Consider the following 14,034-nt stretch of genomic DNA (forward strand, 5'->3'; position numbering starts at 1 on the left):
TAGTCCCTCACTGTCCATTCCACTGGGAGTGGCTGTGGACTCCCAGTCTCCCAGAAACTCCCCCATCATTCCTTTCCTGCATGGTTAGATGTCTTCTGCTTGGAGGAGACTGTTAGATGGGGAAGCCTAGGTCACAGAAAGGTGTATATTAATTGTATTTCTGACTGCTCCATCCATCAGTTCTTTAGCTCCCCATTAATTGGAGAGACACATGCACACATTTTCAGTACACACAACACACACACACACACACACACACACATACACACAGCACACACACACAACTTCTCAGAAAAAGATTTATATCTGTTCCCAGGTCAGAATCCTTCCCACTTTTCCTGGTTTACATTTAGAGATAAACACTAGCCACAGAAGCGATTCTACTTGTGATCATTTTAACTTGGAGCGGGTGGTTCTCTGTTCCTTTCAGAGTGCACACAGTCAGAACTGAGAGGGACCTCTTGGGCCTTCTAGTTCAAACTTCGCATAGTCCAAGGTCATCAGAGGGAAGAACTGGACTCTGGTCCTCTGGCTTTAGATAAGAGTGTTGTTTTTTGCACTGCACCATTCTACCTCACCAAACTGCCTGGAAAAGAGCTTCTTGACACATTGATGGTCTTTCTCTGGTTCTTTTAAAATTTCATGGCTACCAGGGGGCAGCTGGGTAGCTCAGTGGAGTGAGAGTCAGGCCTAGAGACAGGAGGTCCTAGGTCCTAGGTTCAAACCCGGCCTCAGCCACTTCCCAGCTGTGTGACCCTGGGCAAGTCACTTGACCCCCATTGCCCACCCTTACCACTCTTCCACCTATGAGACAATACACCGAAGTTAAGGGTCTAAAAAAAAAAAATTTCATGGCTACCAGTATATCACCCAGGCTGACCATCTGTGGCCACAAAATCACCTACCTTCTTTTCTGGTGGTATATGTTCCTTGATGGTATTTTTTGTGCCATTTCTTGAGAACAAATCACAGTTGATAATATACTGTAAGCTATTCAGGATCATAGATAAAGTGAAATGTTTAGTACTGGAATGGATCTTAGGTCACTTAACCCAATCTCATTGGGGTGATACAGTGGTTAAAAGCACCAGGCTTTAAGTCAGGAATATCTGAGTTTAAATCCAGCCTTAGACACTTGCCAGCTAAGTGACTCTGGTTGAGTCACTTAACCCCTATTTGTATTCATTCCTAATCTGTAAAATGGGGGAGAAGGAAATGGCAAACTACTCTAGTATCTTTGCCAAGAAAACCCCTTTGCCCATAGTGTCACATGGAGTTGGGCATGATTTAACATCACTTTATAAATGAGAAAACTGATGAGAGGAATTTATTTATCCTAAATTACTCAGCTAATTAATTACCAGAGCATGGATTCAATTCTTGGTCTGTAGACTCCAAATATAACTCTTCTTCCACTTAACCAAGTTGCATCCTGCTTTGTGTCTACATCGCCATTTGGGTCATCTGCAATATTGATTCTTCTGAGGTCTTGGTGTTCCAGTCTAAGCAATCAAATAGCATCACTATGAAAAATATTGCCAGTGAAGAGATTGACTTTTGCAGGCCTGCAAACAGTAGCACAACTGTTCCCTATGTGGGAAGCTCTGTGAGCCTGTTTTGCTTATAAACTCCCAGGGCTCAAAGGACCAGGATTAGTCATCCTTTCCATCAGGACCACACAAATCATTTTGAGCACACACACAATCTCTGAAGACATCCAGAGATAGGAACTTGTCACATCTGAAGCCCCAAGTCTCTCAAAGTCACAGTGTTAAACACCGTTGGGGAAGTTTTCTCTTCTGCGTAATTTCTAATTTGACAGCTAGGATAGGAGGATGACTTGTCAAGGCTGCCTCTTGACAGAGATGGAATCGAAATTCTGGCCTCAGTGTTAGCATCACAGAAAGAGAAGAAAAATCACCTGATCCAAGGCCTTCATTTTACAACTGAGAAACCTGAGGCTTAGGTTTGTGTAACCTTGCAAATGTTATACAACTTGAACCTGTCTCGATTCCTAATCCAGTGCATTTTTCCCCTCTTCAATATTGTCTTACCCAATACTTCGGATCCAGTTAGATTCTGAAAAGCAAAAATATTTACTTGACTTCAATTATCTATATCTTTTGTGGGCATAGTATCACTGGGGTAAGGAGTTGGAGGCACACAGAGGCCACGCATCAGTGTGCCCAGACCCAGCAATTGAAGAGCTCAAGACTGTCTGAAAGAACATTCTCTCTCATCCTAATGGAGGGGGAAAAGCAGAAACTATTCTCATGTTGAAGGACTCAAAAAAAAAACATCTAAAAAGTGTGGGTCTCTTGTAAAAATTATTGAAAATCTAATTTTGAATATTTGTTTTTTTTAATTAACTAATGACCCAGATTTGATACCTAAGATGTTTTCAACTCTCAGAAAGTCTTCTGTTTTGACTGCCTTTGGAATTCTATTTTGAGTTTCTAATATTACACAGGGGCTCTTGGCCTCAAGTCTATGATTTTGTTTTTAATATACCTATGTCAATATATTGGTTTCCTTTCTGCATTTATATTTTAAAATTTGGCTTCCTATGTGTTTGATTTTCTGCATTTAAAAGCATGATTCTAAGGGGTCCAAAGGCTGCCAAAGGGCTCCAAGACACAAGATTAAGAATCTATGATTTAAATTAACCCTACAAGTATCCTATAGTATAATCTTCTTTGCCATGTGAGACTGCCTGGTAAGCTTGCAACCCTGACCCTGGTGTGTTCTTCCCTCTTCCCCTCCTCCTACTTAGTCCTCCCCTTTTCTTTATGGTCCAGCTGCAGTCCCTCTATATCCCTGGACTCTGTTTAATTGTAGGCTCTTTTATACACTTTTTACTCAGATCAGAGGATTTAGAGGTAGAGATATTTAGTCTAACCATCTTTTTTTTTTAACCAATGAGGACATTGGAATCCAGAAAGGTTAAGTAATTTTCTCAAAGTGACATTTGTAAGTAGCAAGCACAGAATTTAAAAGCAGGGCCCCCATGAGATCTCCCCACTTCTTCAGGACTCAGAAAAACCCAACTTGGTTACCTCATCAGAGAAGGTGTTTGTCTTCAGTGATGAACCAGGAAGTTTGAGAACTCTGACCAAATGGAATTTCCTTGGGTAATAAATGATCTGAGAACACATGTTGTATATCTGTGCTCTTTGGAATGTGTGCCAGTATGCTTCAGGATACATATTATCTTTGGACTCTCACTCTACTTTGCCTGTCTGGACTTAGCAATCATCTAGTTAAAGATTCTCAAACTGTGGTCCAGTTTGTACTCAAGAGCCTCTCACATAGGTCCATGAGGTCAAAAATATCAAAAATATTACTAAAATGTAATTTCTACTGCAATAAATATCAATAAATCTAATCCAAATAAACAAAAGCTCTTTGGGAAGTCAATAACTTTTAAGTACATAAAGGGAACTTGAGATGAAAAGGCTTGAGAACCACTGATCTAATTCAATTTCCATTTCACAAAAGAGGAAAACAGGATAAAATTACGTAGTATAGTAATGCATTTTGCATACGTTAGCTCAATATGTCAACAATGTGATATGGTAACCCAAAAAGCTCATGGGCCCTTGGACTCCATTAATAGGAACATAATTTCTAGAAATTGAGTGGTAGTTCCATAGCGGCTCTGGAGTATTTTACTCAGTCCCAGGACCCATATTTTAGGACAGATAATTGATAAGCTGGAGAGAGAGGGCAACCAGGATAAAGGTCTGGACTGTGTGCCATCATAACAAATGACTTTTCTTGCCACCACAAGGAGGATTCTATTTGACTTAGAGTCCTAGAGGCCAGAACTAAGAAAAATGGATGGATACTTCAGAGAAGCAAATTCAGTTTGATGGAAGGAAAAACTTCCTAACAATTAGAACTATTCAAAAAAGGAATAGAATGTCTCAGGAGGAAGTTGTCCTTCTCATCCCAGGCCTAATGGAGGTCTCAGGTATGTTGTAGGGGGAATTCTTTGAGCAGTATAGATTGGACCAGATATCTCTATTATGTAAATGTCAGATATCACTATTACTACTATCACCACCACTACTCCATCTCCCCAATCTGCCTATGTCTGGAACTATCTCATCCTCTCTACCTTCTGGCTTCAATGGCTTCCTTCAGGTCTCAATTTAAATCCCACCTTCTCCAGGAAGCCTATCCTAGTCCTCTATAATACCAGTGACTTTCCTCTGTTATCTTCAATTTATCCTATTTATATCCATTGTGTGTGTGGGGGGGGGGGGTGCAGTTGTTTCTATGTTGCCTCTCTCATTAGATTGTGAGAGCAAGGACTGTTTTTTTGTGTGTGTGTGTTTTGCCTTTATATCTACAATCTGGTTCTAGAGCCCAATATGTGCTCACTGACTTGACTCTGTTATATGTATGTGTATGTATCTTATATCTTATTTTACTTGTTCCTCCTCTGACAGCAGGGCAGAAACCATGTCTTATTCATGTTTTTTTGATCTTGAAGTTCTCAGCATAGAGCCTTGGACATCCCAGGTGCTCAGGAAGTATGTTAAATGATCATATATGCAATGAAGATACACAAATATCAGTAAGCCACCAAATGAATTCTATAGACATACTATTCCAGGATATTCTCTTTCTTATATTTAGATGTCCTCTGTACAATATTTACATTAAATACTTTCCTGAGAGTGATGAGCAGTAAGGAAGGTTCCTCTCCTCTACATTCTTTTCTCCCATAGGGGAAATGGAATGATAAGGGGAAAAAAGAGGAAAATAGAAGGGGTTGTCCTGGGAGGTAGTGAGTTTCCTCTCACTGGAGATCTTCTAGCAAATTCCAGAAGACCGCTTGTCCAGTTTGTGGCAGTAGGAGGCTTTGGGGGAATAGCTTTGTCTACATGGCTAAGAAGCCTTCCAATTTTGAGATTCTGTGAGGAGCCTGACAGCAGATGCATATCCATGCTCAATAAGTCTTGTCATAGATCTTTGGGATCCTTACAGGCATTCTCCTGATGCCCCCTTCCCCCTGAGAAGGCACTAGGAAGACACTGGAAACTGTTCCCAAAGCCAGGGATTGGGTTGGGGATATGCACAGCTTTTGTATTGGGGCAGGAAGATGGGGAAGGTAACAGGGCTTAGGTCATGTGAAGGAATGATGGAGACGTCTGTAAATGGAGCCAAGTTTCTCCCTGAGCACAAAGAAGGCAGGTCTCTCTTCAGCATTGCCCTTCCAACACTCCAACATGAGCACATAAACCTCAGGGGAACAAGTGGGTGGGCGTGGCAGTCTATAACCTCGAGAAATCTGCTGAATAGTTTCCTGGTTGGTCATTCCTGAAAGAAGCAACATAAATTGGTGTTAGAAAAGAAGGAGGGGGCAGCTGGGTAGCTCAGTGGATTGAGAGCCAGGCCTAGAGACAGGAGGTCCTAGGTTCAAATCCAGCCTCAGACACTTCCCAGCTGTGTGACCCTGGGCAAGTCACTTGACCCCCATTGCCTACCCTTACCAATCTTCCACCTTAAAATTAAAAAAAAAAAAAAAAAAAGAAAGAAAGAAAAGAAGGAAAGTCAAGATCTAAGTAATTCATTCCCTTTAAGAAGTTTCCCTCAGAGGATGCCAGCCTAGTTATAGGCCATACCACTTTTCCCAGGAAGACTTCCCTAATTAATCATATTCCTTACCCATTGTTCCAAAGCACAGAAAAAAAATGCAATTTCGCTTCATCAACTAAAGGCTTTGTCTCCAAGATATTAAGCCTGAATGGTTCACTACTAAACTGACTTCTTTGATCTACCAACTAATCCATTGTGTCTAATTTCATTTTCCTGGCCATGTTTCCTTTCTATCCCCATCAATCTGAGATTCCTGAAGGTGGAGACCATATTTTTTTTCCCCAATCAAGTAAAAGATTCAAGAAAGAAAGAAAGCCTTGTCTGTTTGCTTACACTAGGCGCTCTCTAAAAAGCTATTTCTCCTGCCTCAAACTAGGGAGAGCCAGGAATATAGAGCCATGTCTACTCCTTTCCTAGAACTCCCTACAACAATGATGGCAAACCTATGACATGCATGTCAACACTGACACATGTAGCCATTTTCAATAACACGTGGCCAGATGCAGTCACATACAGAGAAGTATGGGGCCGCATGCCAAGGATGAAACATTTGCTATAGTGTAATGTAGACATTCTGTGCACTATAGATGACAATTCTACCTATATTAATTTACCTATTTTGGTTTATTAAATAGTTATATATTACAATTATACATTTTTTGTTATTTAAACTATAAATATCGTGAAATTATGGTTTTTTTCTCAGTGACACACCACCCGAGTTATACTCAGTTTTTTGGTGAATTTTTACACACCTAGCTCAGAAGGTTGCCCATCGTATCTGTGTGACATTTTACCACCATGGCTTTGTAATCCTGAGAAAGTCACTTAACCCTGTTTGCCTCAGTTCCTCTATACATTTAACATAAGCCTGAAGGTCATGCTGAACTTGAATGACAAAGAAGATTTTCCAAATCCATCAGAAGACAATAAAGTTTTGAACTCTTTAGAGATTGTATATTTACATATTTTCTAATTTGACTATAAGTTAGTTGATCTAGAGGTGGAAGGGACTTCAGAGGTCATCTAGTCCAACTCCCTGGTTTTACAGATGAAAAAATGGAATACCTAAGAGGTTAAAAACCTTAGAAAATTAAGATCAGAGATGGGATTTCCATTTCCTGGGCATGTTTATTCTCTTCCTCATCAGGCTGAGGATCTTGTAATGGCAAGGCCCCTTGTATTTCCACCCTCTGGGACTCTCCTGAAGGCAGAGGTCATTTTTCCATCATGTTAAGGGCTCTCCAAAGAAGAAAATCTTGACTGCTCAGACCAGAGGCTCTCTGAGAGAAGGGTGTAGCTCCTGCCTCAGAGAATAGATGCCCTCCTCCTTTGGAATCCTCCACAAAACCTAACACAGACCTAAAAGACATGCAGATATTGACTCACATGGGAGCCTTTGGAAATGCATGTGAGGTCAAGCAAGTGTGGGTTCCATCAGATGACACTGGAATTCAAAGGAGAGAAGGGAGAAGGAAAGGGAGAGAAACACAGAGAGAGAGAGAGAGAGAGAGAGAGAGAGAGAGAGAGAGAGAGAGAGCATGGGATCAAACCTTCATAAGGACACTGTCCATATGTGAAGACTTCATAAAGCAGGATCCCATAAGACCAAACATCTGACTTCTGTGAATAGATCCTATAATTGGCTGCTTCTGGAGCTGTCCATTTTACAGGGATTTTGGTGCTGCTTTTTGTTGAATAAATATCATCCTAAAAAACAACTGAAAAATGAGTCATTCTGGGGGTAAGAGGAACAAAAATACATCTCCTAGTCCCATATCAACCTAGGAACCTTGAAGGGGGGGGGGTGGAACAATACATAATCCTTCCCATACCTCACTTGGTTCTGATTTATAAAGGCTGCCAATCTGTTGAGACCTGGACTTTGCATCCAAATCTCAATTATTCATAAATCAAAAGCATGGATGATCCAAAATACTTATGGCATATTTGTTTTAAGAATGTACAATACTGGGGGCAGCCTGGGTAGCTCAGTGGATTGAGAGCCAGGCCTACAGACAGGATGTCCTGGGTTTAAATCTGACCTCAGATTCTTCTTAGCTGTGTGACCCTGAGCAAGTCACTTAACCTCCATTGCCTATCCCTTATTGCTCCACTGCCTTGGAACCAATACACAATACTGATTCTAAGATAGAAGGTAAGAGTTAGGGAGGGAAAAAAAAGAATGTACAATATTATGTCAGACTGACTACTTCATCCTATTTTGTTTTAATTATCACTACAGGTAGTTTCTATTCCTTACCCCTAGGGCTAAGTGGGTGTGGGCAGAAGAGAGGTAAGACAGAAGACTACTCCAGGCAAGGGAAGCACACCATATGTTTAACATACACTCAGCGTTTCAGGATGTCATACCTGGGAAGGATCTTTAGTTTATCCAATCCGACCCCATCATTTTCTTTTTTTTCCTTTTCTTAAATTTGAAATTTTTAATTAATTAATTTAGAGTATTTTCCCATGGTTCCATGATTCATGTTCTTTCCCTCCCCTCTTCCCACCCTGCTCCCGTAGCCAGTGAGCAAATCTACTGGGCTTCACATGTGTCACTGATCAAGACCTATTTCCATATTATTAATACTTGCATCAGGGTGGTCGCTTAGAGTCTGCATCCCCAATCATATCCCCATGGACCCATGTGATCAAGCAGCTGTTTTCTTCCCATCATTTTCTAAAAAAGGGAAAATGGGTCCCCAAAATTATTGTATCTTGTTCAGGGTCCCACAAAAATCTGAAAACCTGTTTGGTTTTTTTTTTTTTTAATAATAGCTATGTTGCTTGCTATCCATGAGATCTTAGGCAATCCCAAGGTTTTACGAACTTTTTACTTTTCACTTCTGCAAAATGAGAAGATTAAAATAGGTCATCTAAGGATTCAAACCTGAATCTTCTGAATTTCAACTCACGGACTTTCCCCACTATATCAGAACCATATGTAAAAGGGACACAGCTGGGTTATTGACAGATTGTGGCAGGGCAACAAAAAGAGGGAAACAGAGACCTCAGCCTGACCTTTAGCAGCCTGGCCAGGCCAAAGTCTGCAATCTTGCAGGTGAGGTCATCTCCCACCAGGATGTTTCGAGCAGCTAGATCCCGGTGCACAATGTGCCTCTCCTCCAGGTAAGTCATACCCTCAGCCACCTGGCAGGCGATGCTCATGAGGTGGATGATGCTGAGAGCCTTCCCTTCTGGACCTAAAGGACCAGCAGAGAAATTCAAGGTCATGATCCTGAGCCAGTGAGGGTGATGGTAGCTCCCTAGGACTGGAAGTCCACAGACTGTGATACTTGCCAAGTGTCCACCACATGAAGCCAGGGTGGAATGAGAGAATCTAGTGCAATAAGTATATGTGGGAACATGTGTTGCCATGCATAGATGTGGCCTCCCTCCTCAGAGTGAGAATGGGTTATTTTTTAAGGAAAGCACTGAGATGATGGGGGCATTTCTAGCACCTGGAACAGGGGCTTGTTCATTGAATCACCATCATAGAGAGCAGGGGTCGGCAACCTTTTTGGCCATGAGAGCCATAAACACCACATTTTTTAAAATGTAATTTCGTGAGAGACATACAGTGCTCACAGTGCGTACTCCTGTAACAGTGCCTGAAAAAAAATGGACTTTATGGCTCCTGCAGAAAGAGCCAGATATGGCTCGAGAGCCATACGTTGCTGACCCCTGATAGAGTATTGTTAGAAAGATGCTACTGCCTATTTTTATGGGTGAGATCTAAAAACCAAGATGGAGAAACAATGTGAGGAAGCGGGGAGGGGAGGGAAGAGAAGAGAATGTGATAGAAGAAATGGGAGGGAGACTAATAGAGAGAGAGATGGAACCCTGTATAGAGAGGTGAGGATGAGAGAAGAGGTAAAAGGAAAGAATCTTGGAGGTGGGGTGAAGAAACGGACATGACAGGAAAGTACATGGAGGAAGGGAAAATCTTAGGGAGATGAGTAGGGAAAGCTGTGGTGAACAAAGGAAGGATGATGAGGAGACAGAGGTAAAAATGGAGGATAGAGGGGAGGATAACTGGAGATGACATGGAGGGGTGAATGCAGATGGGTGGAGAAGGAAGATGGAAAGGAAAAAGGAGAAAGATTCAGGGATAAGGATGGAGAGAAAGATGAAGGGAAGAGAAATGGAGGAAAGATAGAGGAGGAAGAGATGGAGAAGATGATGGGACAACAGAAGTTCCAGAGGGATGGAACAGAGTATTCAAGAGGAGAGAGTAGAAAGAGAAGGATATGGGGAGGGATAGACAGAATAGTATTGCATTGCTTGGGGAGAGAGAATAGGGCAATGAAGAGAGGAGGTGTATCAGAGAATATAGGAAATAGTGTTGGGGCTGGCCAAAAGGATAGAAAAGCAGGAGGATGCTGAAAGGTATAGACTGTGGGAAGTAGAAAAGTCCTTAGGAAAGCTGTTAGCCAAAAACAAACAAACAATGTCCTTGTTCCTTGCATTCTAAAACTTTTCCATAGCAAGGTTGTGACCTATGCCCCCTGGTGGCACAACTATGAGACTGAGATGATTTCCAAAACTTATTCTTTCCTCCTTAGCTTTTGAGTAAGGCTGATTCATCCAAAGACAGAAAGGAAACTGGGTTTTCCAGGTCAGGACTTTTCTCAGGTGATTGAGGATCTGTGGTATTTCTCAAAGACTGCTTACTCACACCCAGGCACCTCCCTTCTATTCAAGTCCCTGGTCCCAGGACAGGGCTGGGAAACTGGGAAACTCAGACACCCTCAGGAATCAGGGGAAGGTCACAAGTTGTGGAAGCTAATGAACTCAAAGTCAGGAGTGTTCTCCAGACTAGAACCATCTTAGTAGCAACATCCTAGAGCAGCTGAGCCAAGAACTGGGCTGGCCCTACCCTGGTGAGAACAGAACTTGTCAAATGGATATTATTTTCCTTCTTAAAAATGTGTAATTATTATCTATATAATCAGAAAGACCATTTTATCTTCAAAGAACTCAGTATGTGTTTCTTAATTAAGCCCCATAGCTTCTCTAGAAAGTAAATATGTATCATTAATTCCATTATACAGGTGGGGAAACAGAGGCTGAGAGGTTATTACTGTTATCATGATCATCATTATTATCATTAGTTAATACTTTGTAACTATAGACAGGGCCCTAACAATAGAACTAATGGGCATCTGGGACCAGCTTCCTAGTGGTATCAGGGACAGGATTAAGGCTGAGTCAGGAAATAGGCTTCCTCCTCCGTGCCCATAGATGCGCCAGAGAGTCTGCCTAGGCCAAACAGTGCCCTTTATCTAAACGCCAAAGTTCCAAAGGGAATAAGGACCACATTTCTATACCCAGGGTAGCACTTCAGACTCACAGCAAGCTTGCCCATGAACTTCATCCACAACCCACATAGCTCCAGCCATAAAGCCACCCATGACCTCACACTGTAATCTAGAGCATTCTCTGAGCCTTTCATGAGTATTACCCTTATCTAATGAGTTCTCCAGGACAGGGGCTGCTGTGCCACCTCATTGTCCTGTCTCTCCCACAGGCTAAGAAGAGTCTTCTCATTATACATAGCAGTTGCTGAAGGGCTTATTGTGGGAGGCCAATAAGAGAAACAGAGTCTCAAATAGATATTTTTATCTGGGCCCCATCGAAAGCTACTCTGGTAGTCAGAGCCAAACAGAATGGGCTATCTAAGATAAAAATCTTGACTCCTCTTTTGACTCCTTTTCTAATCCACACCTTTTCTTATTGGAAAAACATTATAGTCTTATTGGAAAACTTTAAGTTCTTAGCAAACCAACAGTCAAGAGGTTAACACTCTCTCTCGGTTAAAATGCAGCTTCTTGAGATCAAAACAATATTTTTAGACAGTCAAGGCCAAAAAACACAGCAGCTTCCCACCCTAGAAAAATATTCCCAGATTTAGTTTACTGATGATGAGGCAGCTAGAAATCAACTTTGTACTTTATCTTCACCTTGAAGCTTCTAAAGCTTCTGTGTATTGTCTAAGAGGTCATTGCAATTTCTGCGCAACTGCAAATCTTTCTCTGTGCTTTTGGGTGAAAGGGAGCTTGAATTTCATATATAATAAACTTGTGACTCAATGGCACTTCAGAGAAGCAGCTATGAGCTGACAGTCAAGATCCTCTCCTGCCTCTTTCTTTATCACCTAAGCTGTCAGATTTCTCCTAGACCTGCTGGATAGCTTTCAACAGATTATCTCTTCATTAAAAGGGGTAGGGGTAACTGCTGGAAGCAGGGTTGCTTGGGGAGATGAGACAGAGAGGAAAAGATAGCCTCGAGGGGGGCTGAGTAGATCATGAAAGGGAGGGGCCATAATAGACCCAAAGAATAGGACCTGAGAAGGAGTCAAAAGAGAACTGAAAGAGAGACTAGGAGGGAAAGACTATGGGAGAACTGAGAAAGGGAATTAGCACCCAATCAATCATCATCTGTGTGGAATAAGGTTCCTCTTCCACAGTGGACAATGGGTTTTTGAGGTTTGTAACTGGCAGAGGAAGTAGAAATAGAGGAGCACACTCACTGCTGAGGAAGCTCTGGAGGTTCCCTTTCCTCATGAGCTCTGTCACAATGTATACAGGCTCCCCGATGGAGCAGACTGCATGCAACCTGATCAGCTTCTCATGTTTTAGACTCTTTAAGTTCTGAATCTCCTTGGTGAAGTCATCAAGCTTCATATCAGCTGCAAGAAAGCAAGCAAGTATGATCCATGAAGGCCTGGAGAACACATGAAAAAGTTGGCACTAATGGCGACTTCCATCATCCAAACTCAACCTTCTCCCTACCACAGCCCTTCTAACCTCTGAGTGACAGTGGAGAGGTGAACAGTAGACTCTCAGACCTTATCGGGGAGAGGGTGAGGAGAAAATGGTGGCGCATTTGCCTTTCTGTTACTTGTAATTGGTTAGCTATACATGCTTAATGTAATTAAGTAAATGAAAATCAAATTTTCAAAGGATACAAATCTGAAAGGGAGAGTTAGCACATTTGGTGATAGCTATTCAAGGTATATAGGACAGAACAATGTCCAAATCTAATAGGAGGAAGCTGAATAAGCATAACGGTAAAGCCCTACATTTGGATTCAAAAAGTCAATTGCGAGGACAGCTAGGTGGCTCAGTGGGTTGAGAGCCTAGAGACAGGAGGTCATAGGTTCAGGTCTGGCCTCAGACACTCCCTAGCTGTGTCATTCTGAGCAAGTCATAACTCCCATTACCTAGCCCTTACCACTCTTCTACATAGTATTGCTTCTAAGACAGAAGGTAAGGGTTTAAAAAAAAAGGTTAATTATAGAAGAGAGAGGAGATGTAACTAGAAAGTTTCTATGAAAAAATATCTGCAAATTCAATATGTCTACCAAAAAAGTTTAAGACATCTTATAGTGAGAACATTAGTGAAGGCACAGTGTCAACAATAAGGGTGATGACAGTCTCTGCTTTCATCAGACTACATCTGGGTAGTGGTGTTCAGTACTGTGTGTCATTGCTGGAAGGTCATTAACATCCATAGAAGGGAGGCATAAAGGAACTAGAGACATTGCCATTTCTGAATCTACTGAAGTATCTTAACCTAAAGAAAAGAAGCCTTGGGGAAACATGAGAGTCATCTTCAAATATTTAAAATTAAGTGAAGAAGGGCTGTTAGTAGCTCAGTGGATTGAGAGCCAAGCCTAGTGATGCTTCCTAGCTGTGTGACCCTGAGCAAATCATTTAAACCCAATCGTATAGTTCTTTCTTTACCAGTCTTCTGCCTTGGAACCAATACACAATATATATGGGAGGTAAGGATTTTTTTTTAAGTCAGTGAAGAGTTCCTGTTGTGGTTAGTGCTGGAGGGCAGGACAAGGAACAAATGGATGAAAGTTGCTAGAAACAGACTTAAGCTCAATCTAAGGAAAGATTTCCTAATGATTGTTATTGCTATTGTCTAGTCATTTCAGTTGTCTGATGTTTTTTGGTAGAGATTCTGAAGCAACTTTTCCATTTCCTTCTCCAGCTCATTTTACAGATGAGGAAATTGAGGCAAACAGGGTTAGATGATTTTCCCAGGGTCACATACTTAATAACTGTCTGAGATTCAATTTGAACCCAGGAAGATGAGTCTTCCTGACTCTAATCCTGGTGCGCTATCCTGTGCCACCTAGCCACCCTCCTAACAATTAGAGTTGTCCAAAAATAGAATGGACTGCCTTGAGAAGTGTTGGGTTCACCATCACTGTAAGTCTTCAATCGAAGGCTAGATGACCATTTATTAGGGATGTTGTAGGGTGGGGGTACCTATTCCTGTTCCAGATTGGGCTGCATGTCTTCTGAGGCGCCTTCCAACTCTTGAGATCCTAGGTTTGGGGGGAAATCCAAGCTTATGGGTCCCATCCCCCTTTGGGTCAGTTGACTCTATTCTTTCCCTGGCCAC

General features: G+C 41.8%; 1 protein-coding gene across 1 annotated transcript in view; it reads right to left on the reverse strand.

The window, feature by feature from the left end:
- Positions 1 to 4,623: 4,623 nt before the first annotated feature.
- Positions 4,624 to 14,034, reverse strand: part of SRMS (src-related kinase lacking C-terminal regulatory tyrosine and N-terminal myristylation sites) — a 28,579-nt gene continuing 19,168 nt past the window's right edge. Inside the window, exons 5-8 of the mRNA XM_044661171.1 lie at positions 12,146 to 12,304; positions 8,635 to 8,816; positions 7,161 to 7,317; positions 4,624 to 5,328 (exon numbers count right to left, since the gene is read on the reverse strand). Of these exons, the coding sequence (XP_044517106.1) occupies positions 5,135 to 5,328; positions 7,161 to 7,317; positions 8,635 to 8,816; positions 12,146 to 12,304 (692 nt within the window). The 3' untranslated portion in view covers positions 4,624 to 5,134. The remainder of the gene's footprint in view (positions 5,329 to 7,160; positions 7,318 to 8,634; positions 8,817 to 12,145; positions 12,305 to 14,034) is intronic.

The sequence above is a fragment of the Gracilinanus agilis genome, chromosome 2 (assembly GCF_016433145.1).
Source record: "Gracilinanus agilis isolate LMUSP501 chromosome 2, AgileGrace, whole genome shotgun sequence".
Lineage (NCBI taxonomy): Eukaryota > Metazoa > Chordata > Mammalia > Didelphimorphia > Didelphidae > Gracilinanus > Gracilinanus agilis.